We start from the raw sequence: 7,867 nt of genomic DNA on the forward strand, positions 1-7,867 counted from the left end.
TGCATAGTTGCTCCTAAATAAACACATTGTTAGAAAATAGTTTCTAAAAAATATAAAGCTGACTAATATCTTCTCAGTTATTAAACTGGTAGATTTTTCTTTAGGTTTATGACTCAATATTGGACCGAAACACAGATTTACCTTCACAGCCTCAGAAGGACAAGAGTTATGGACAAAAAGTAAACATGTACATGAAGTTAAGTTTTGTCTTTATAAAGTCTCTTTTTTTAATGTTTTGTTGTTGGTATTCATATAATATACCGGTGTAATAACTTTATACGATTGATTGATTTTCCACCAGCCGACACTGGATCTGAGTTTACAGAACGAACCACATGAATGCGTCTCTTTAAAGCTCCTTCTTATTGAGAAGTAAACCATGCAGCTCTGCGGCGGCAGATCCGACTCGTCTGCCCTGCAGCTCCGTTTCTCTTCCGTTTTAAGTCGTTGCGGATGGTTGCAGTGACGCGTGGCCGCCTGCAGAGGGCATCCTGTTTCCCATTGGTCCTAGATCGCCCGGTCGTCTTGGGAAGTGAAGAATGACCCGTGCTGACCTGACTGGACCTGTACTGAGCTGGAAGCTGTGGGACGCTTTGGGATCAGGATCTGGAATCCTCCCCCCCCCCATGGTTGTGTTTGTCGGAGCCGGAATGCATGGAGGCATAGTTTGGTTTGTGAGCCATAATCAAATCAAAATGTGTCTGCATACTTTCCCATGGGGAACGGAGGAGGAGGGGGGGGGTCCAATTAAACGGTGACACTCGGAGAGAATGGCGGATAAACAGACGGATGATCATCAGGAACGGCTCAACAAAGGCTGTGTGTGGGGTGGGGGGGGGGTCGCTGGTATTCTGGGTTATTTTGGGATGTTTTTAGAAGCAGAAACGTGTTTTTATGTAAGTCTGTATCAGGCTGCAGCTAACGAGCTAAAATACCGAAATGTTTGAGAAAGCAGAGAGAGAGAGCGGGAATAACGCAGAGTCACCACTGAGGCTCATTAAACGGACAGCACCTTTTAATTCCCGCTCTCATTACGGCCGGGAAACAACAGGGTAATCAGATTTACTTTAGCGAGCCGCAGAGAGCCTCCGGCTCGGAGCGCATAATTAGGAGAGATCCGCTTTAGCATCAAGCAGACTAATTGAAGGCTGAGCGTGGCGTTTATAAACGCGCTGGAACACGTCTGCACAGCAAACCGCTCAGCGCTTCCATTGGTCCACGGCTGCAAACAGCAGCCAATCAACCAAGGTTGGTGTGTTGGAGCAGAAACAGGCTTTGGACTTTTATTCTAATGGGAAACCTGTCGGCCATCTTGGAGAGGACGTCTGCAGAGGTTACGGTCTGAGGTCAACCTCATGGCTTCATTGGGGTTTAAAGTCCCACTGCCCTCCAGCTTCAGCGCCTCAAGAGTCACCTTTCTTTCATTACTTTATTACCATTTAAAAATAAAAATAAAATATATATATATTTTTTACAAAAGAATCCATTAGACAGTATGACGGAGTATTAGGGCCAAGCTAGTACCTAAAACTATTACGCTTGTGGTGATTTAATTAATTTAACGTTAATCAGTTGCGAATAACTGAGTCTGGGAGCGGCCATTTTTGCCCAAATATAGTAACCCCTCCCTCCTTCCATCTTCCGACTGGAAGCACATTTAAATTAAAATTACTCCAAATTAAAAACATTGATTATTTATTAAACAGCATGTAATAATTTTATATTTAAAGAACTTTCAGAAGTTTGTATTCTAAATATGAGCGGAATTTCCCTTTTCAAACCTTGACCAACCAGGAAGTAGAGTCGTAGGTTAACAGACCTCTCTGCAGCTTGTCTACTGTCAGTGTCTCGTCTATAACCAAAATCAAATAAATTAGAAAACAAATCCTAAAGAAGTAAATAACTGTAATCTAATTACAATTAAAATAACTGAACATGTTTTAAATGTGGTTTATTTAACATAAGATCTTTTTTTTTTTCAAAAAGTCTGCTAGTTAATTTAACTTAATTTAACTTCTTAATTATAAACACTTATCATTTATTGAACGGTATGTAATAACTTTATATTTAAAGTGTTTGTATTCTGAATATGACTGAACTTTTCCTTTAAAACAACCAAACCAACACAGACACCCGATCCGTCTCCATTGACTTCCATTCATTTCTATGGCCTAACCCAGAGCCTGACCCTCAGCCTAACCTTTACCAGCACATAACCCCAAACCAGTGACCGGTCCCCAAACTGTGGCGTATTCCAGGGAAATGGTCCCCACAAGGTAAGGAAAACATAGCCACACACCACCACATCTGTGTTGTGTTTCCAAAAGCTTCCCTCCGTATGGGCGGCTCTCCGCTCCAAAACACACACGTTCCACACGCCAAAGTTTCCACTTCAGGCAAACTTAAATACACTCAGGCTGTGGAAACTAAACAGAGCGTCCTGCTTGGAGGGAATTCATCCCTGATGATGCTGCAGAGTCTTCCTCACCTCCAAGGGTAAGGGGGGTGAGGGGGAACAGCTCTTCTTCTCTGCTGGCTTCGTTTTATCGTTAGGTTAGGTATCGTTTTATCTCTCCAGGCCTTCTGATCGTATCAGTTCTGGTGAAGCACGTCGCCTCGCTTTGATCCCAGACACCTGATGATGTGGCGACGTATGTAAAGATGTAACCATTAGAAGCTGTGACGCTGCTCCGTAATGTAATATCGTCCTGATTTAAATGGACAGCAGCAGTCATGCAAAAAATGAGGGCGCGATGCTCCCTGATTTCCCCCCGGCTGCACCTTGATCCTCAGCAGAAGTTCTGCTGTGTCATGGTGGCAGTCGGACCCAGGACCCTCCGGGTGACGTGTTCCGCTTTCACGCAGCTCGGGCTGTTTTGAACCACGGTCATTGTCCCATATTTCCACCGCTGTCCTGCTGTCAGACACTATTCCCACCAAGTTTGGTTCCTGGTCTGCAGAAACGTTCAGGTAGGTGGTTGGAGTCAAAGTCCCGGTGGAGTTTGGGGACGAGAACTTTAGTTTGACCTCCACCTACAAGATCCCTGGGTGTATTTCCACCTTTATGGGTATGATGACGTCCCCGGATTGGACACATGAAGGTGGACTCTGTTACGTCCTCACTCACCTCTACCTGCTGACCTTCTTCCTGACGGTTATAGTCAGCCATTTCCACGGCAAACATCTCAGTGGCTGAAGCGTGTTCCACCACTGATGTTCCACAGCAGAACACCGAGTCATGCTGCTCTGGCCTCTTCTGTTCAGAAACATCTACGCTACAAAACATGGACATGTAAATAAGGCCAACATCCACTGTATGCATCATCAACCGTTATACTCAACTTCGGCTCAAACTGTACGACGAAACCACGGGATTTAAAATGGTAAATGACCTGTACTGATATTGCGCTTTTTCACGTCAGGAGACTTCAAAGTGCTTTACACTACATTCAGTCAGTCACCCATTCATGCACACACTGATGGTGGTGAGCTACATTGTAGCCACAGCTGCCCTGGGACTCACTGACAGAAGCGGGGCTGCCGTACGCTGGCGCCACCCTCTGACCACCATCAGTAGGCAATGCAGGTGAAGTGTCTTGCCCAAGGACACAACGACACTGAAAGCCACGGCTTGAACCGTCAACCCTTCGATTTCAGGGCAAACTCTTACACCCGATGCCACTGTTGCCCCGTAAAAGTTCACGGCTCACAATGTTTGTTCTTCCACTGTACAGTCCAACGCTATGATGCAATCAACCTTTTCCCATTGTGTGTCTAAAAACCACACGTCCGACTCAGCTCCAAGAGATGGCGCTGATCACACTCGTAAATCTGTAAGAAAAAGAAGAAGAACTCCCTTGTTTCGGCTCGCAGCTCTGCTTCAACAACAGGATTTGCCAACGAACACCTCATGATGGACGACTGAATTTCCAACATGTTTCATTGTCTTACGACCTCAATATTCCTGATCAGGTGGTGGTCGTTAGAAGCTAATCGCCCCTCACTACTGCCTGTATACTGCGCGACGCAGGACGCACCATTAGGCTGAAACTTTGCCTGGACCAAAAAAGGCTCCCACGACGGGACAATCGTAGCCTGACGTAGGCCGACTCAATTCTAGTCAGAATGAGTCTGATGCTGCTCCATAGAGCTGTGATTATGGGGCGTGTTTTGAATGAACCAGGAAAAAAATGCCTCTGCACTCAATTGGATAGACCTACAACCAATAAGAGCAACGGAGTGCGTGACGTATGTTAAGCGAGGCATAGTTGTTGTCAACAAAAATCAAAGCGTGCAGTTGCACGCCTAGAATAAGAAGATGAGCCTTGATCGCGTTTCTCTGTTCCTCTTTTAAAATTAATTTGCTGTCGATATCTTCTAGAACAGACCTAATAGCAGAATCTACTCACCTCAACTCTCCAGCGGCAGCCATTGTTGTTGTCACCCAAGCGCGCTTTGGTCACGTGGTTGATTACGTTACTGTTGATCATCTGTCCATCATCGTATAAAGCCCGCCCTGACAATTTGATTGGCCCACCAGATATTGTGCTAGCATACTCGCGCTACTATGGAGCAATGCCAGACCGAACTTCCCGACCTCAAACGTTGTGGGCGGGACTAAGTTCGGAATGGCACCCAGGCTAGGACAATCGGCCCTAAAAGGGCAAAAAGTCGTACAGCTTTTGCCCAGCTTATGTCATTTCTTTATAAAAATAAGTGCATTTTCCTTCTTGAATTGAGGAGGAGAGGAGACACTTTGCCAACGGGACAAACATCAGATCATCCTATTTACCTGCTAAAATTTTTTACTTATGTCTACATCATGTTTGCAGTGTGCGCTTCTGATCCACAGCTGAAGACCAGACGGTCTGAGGTGGTTTCTCCTCTGGACAGAACATGGCTCCTCTGTTTTTAGCCTTAAGGGAAGGATTTGGATTCTGACTTTAGAGCAGCTTTGATTTGTGTTGAAAACCAATTGAATCCAATAACTGGACATGATGGGAACCACCAGAAGTTGTCTAAGTTTCCCCAATCAGAGCGGGGTGCCTCTGGCGTCGACCTCCATAGTGAATTGGCCTGTAGGGGTAGGTAGTGAACAGCTAAGCACTATTTAGAGTGAACAGTTATCGTAACGTTCAGGATTTGGACTGTGGGAAAACGCCAGAGGACCCAGAATGGGTCCGACATTCAAACACCACAGCAGGATTCTAACCTGGGGCCTTCCTTCTGTGATATAAAGAACTACAGATGCAGGGTTTTCATCTTTTGATTCCAACTTATCCTTCGGTCTGACGGGTGAGGAAACTTTTTCCCTTTTGTTTATAGAGCCCACTGACAAATTGCATTTTGAGGGAAATCTAATGCAAATGTGGCCACACCGTGGGTCCACAGAAACTCTATCCGTGTCTCCGCTGGGCTTGTTTGAATGCAGCAGATGTAAACTTAGGCTCCGCTGCTTGCCATGCAAATCCACAGGTGGGTTCGGTTTAAAAGGAACGTGTGGTGATCTTCCCGAGAAACGAAAAGCCCAAATTACAACCAGGAGAGTCTCTTTAATGCAAAACCACCGGAGCATAGAGGCTGTTTAGATGCAGTGACGCCGCGGCTGAGATCGAGGTGTGTAAACCCCAGAAGACCGTTTATTTTTCAGTAAATTTAAAAAGCATTATGTCTGTTTACTGGCTCTCTGAACATTTACCACATCATTGATCCTCCTATGTTTGTTTGTTCTGATCAAAACTCTGAACTTGAATGTTGCTTTAAAGCCCGTTTGATGCAGCTGACTTTAAACTTTGTTAGAAGCGATGGGAATGTAAAAGTTCGGTACCAGACTGCTGAAAGATTATCATCTAAAATCCACAAAGTTAAAAACCAAATGAAACAGAAAATCAGAGAGCTTCAGGTTCTGAGAGACAAGGAGGTAGGGTCTTCACCTGAAACTGGATTGAGAATAAACTCAGATATTTAATCAATTTTTGAATAGAAAAAGCTTCCTGGATGGGAAGCGAAACGTCTTTAAACTTGGAAACAAGGTCTAGTGGATTGTTTTCTAACTTTTTGTGGAATATTTAGGAAAGAACTTCTTGTTGATCTGTTTCTATGACAGTCTCGTGTGTTAGGAAAAGTTAAAGAAACGCCTTTCTGGTTTAATTCCTACAGAAATCATAACCGCTTCCTAAACCAGATGGAAATGGATTATCTTCACCCCAACTATACGCTGACTTTCGATGCCAGTTTCTTCTTCCACGGTATAGTCGGCGTGCTTGCCTCCAACGTGCTGATAGGTTTGCCGGCCAACATCTACGTGGTCTGGATGATTGCCAGCGAGTCCAGCAGTCCCGTCGTCTCGGAGCTCTTCGCCCTAAACTTGGCCATCGCAGAGATCCTCTTTAGTTGCTCGTCTTTCTACGTGATGGTCCACTTCCTGCTGGAGATGCCTTGGCTAATCGGTGTGTTGGTTATGAAGGTGTTCCTGCAGCTCATGTTGGTTTCTCGGCCCCTCTTCCAGACTTGCATCTGTCTGGAGCGCTACGTGGCCGTGGTCCATCCCACTCTCTTCATCAGGTACGGTACTGAGGGGCGGAGGATCTTTGTTTATAACTGCAGACAAGGTTCTAAGAACCTAAGCCAGTTCCTCTAGATTAGCCTCTAAATGTGTTTTAGCTCTTAGCATTGGTCTGGTCTGCCTTTGTTGGGTCAGATATGAAAGATCAACAGTGTTTCTCCTGATGCTCTCCTGGTTGGGAGTTAGTGTAGTTCTGTGTCTGAGGTCTCTGGGTTACCATTCTACCTTCCAGATCTGTCTGATTCATCCTGTTTGCAGGTTGAAACCTCTTCGGTACCGTTTGGGCGTCTGTCTGTTTGACTGGCTGCTGATCCTGCTGGACTTTATGCTTCCCTTATATGGCCTGTCCGAGGCGACCAATGCTTGGATCTTCATCGGCAAGTCCCTGCTCTTCCTCGCCGTCTTGTCTTACTGCGGCCTACGTGTCCTCCTCGTCCTAAAGCAGCCGGGTCCTGGCGATGGGTCCAAAGGCACGGAGAACTGGAACACCATGAAGAGGAAGGCCTTTAAGGTCATCATCATCACCCTAGGATTCAACAGCATCACCCAGCTGCTGCAGTCCATCATGCTGGGCCCCTCCGTTTTGGTGGCGTCCATGCTGGTTCTTCTACAGCTCACCTTGTTTAGCGTCTGTATCAGCATCATTAGCAGCTTCATCACTCCTCTGCTGTACCTCCACAGAGCTGGAAAACTGCCCTGCATCGAGTTCTAACCGCTTCAGCTACAGAAACCCTGACATAGAGTCTAGTTTGTACTTCAGCCTGAGCTGTGAGGATCCCTCAGAATCATACTGAGATCAGAATTTCTGTTTAATCTATTTCAGAAGTGATTCATGAGACCATAACTGATGGAAATTAATCAAGTTTTCTGTTTTTATTCCTTGTTTTGCATGAAAACTCTTTGAATGGAGAGACAGACTCTAGATTTTAGCTTTCTATTGACACCTCACCTTACCTTTTAGGACCTGTGTGAATTATCCCAGACGGGTGTATGTACCTACAACCCTTGTTTATTAGTGTCGGGGGTCTTTGGACCTGGTTTCCACAGCTGGCTAAAATAAATCAGCCTTTTCTCAAATAAGACAGTCGTTTAAACTTTCATCTCCAGAGTCTGATAAAAACACCTGAGTTGGATGTTGAATGTAGCTCATTCAGTCTGTGCTCCACTACATCCACCCTCACTACACCCTACACCACTACACCCATCACCACTATACCCTACACCACTACAGCCATAACCCCTACACCACTACACCCATCACCACTACACCCATCACCACTATACCCTACACCCTTCACCCAT

General features: G+C 45.5%; 2 protein-coding genes across 2 annotated transcripts in view; both read left to right on the plus strand.

Annotated features, from left to right (window-relative positions):
- Nucleotides 1–7,867, plus strand: part of sugct (succinyl-CoA:glutarate-CoA transferase) — a 59,223-nt gene that overhangs the window by 28,188 nt on the left and 23,168 nt on the right. The gene's annotated exons all lie outside the window — the stretch shown is intronic.
- On the plus strand, nt 5,330–7,766 carry LOC107103351 (G-protein coupled receptor 183-like). The gene is made up of 3 exons (XM_015403026.1): nt 5,330–5,616; nt 6,160–6,564; nt 6,824–7,766. Exons 2-3 carry the CDS (start codon nt 6,185–6,187, stop codon nt 7,275–7,277), a joined length of 834 nt encoding a protein of 277 aa, XP_015258512.1. The 5' UTR covers nt 5,330–5,616; nt 6,160–6,184; the 3' UTR covers nt 7,278–7,766.

The sequence above is a fragment of the Cyprinodon variegatus genome, unplaced genomic scaffold (assembly GCF_000732505.1).
Source record: "Cyprinodon variegatus isolate N-32 unplaced genomic scaffold, C_variegatus-1.0 Scaffold1427, whole genome shotgun sequence".
In the NCBI taxonomy this organism is placed as follows: Eukaryota; Metazoa; Chordata; class Actinopteri; order Cyprinodontiformes; family Cyprinodontidae; genus Cyprinodon; species Cyprinodon variegatus.

Bases quoted from the DNA above. Each gene is read 5' to 3' on its own strand.
- LOC107103351 (XM_015403026.1), top strand. From the start codon at position 6,185: ATGGAAATGGATTATCTTCACCCCAACTATACGCTGACTTTCGATGCC. The intron at 6,565-6,823 runs GTACGGTACTGA...TCCTGTTTGCAG, and splicing joins CATCCCACTCTCTTCATCAG to GTTGAAACCTCTTCGGTACC.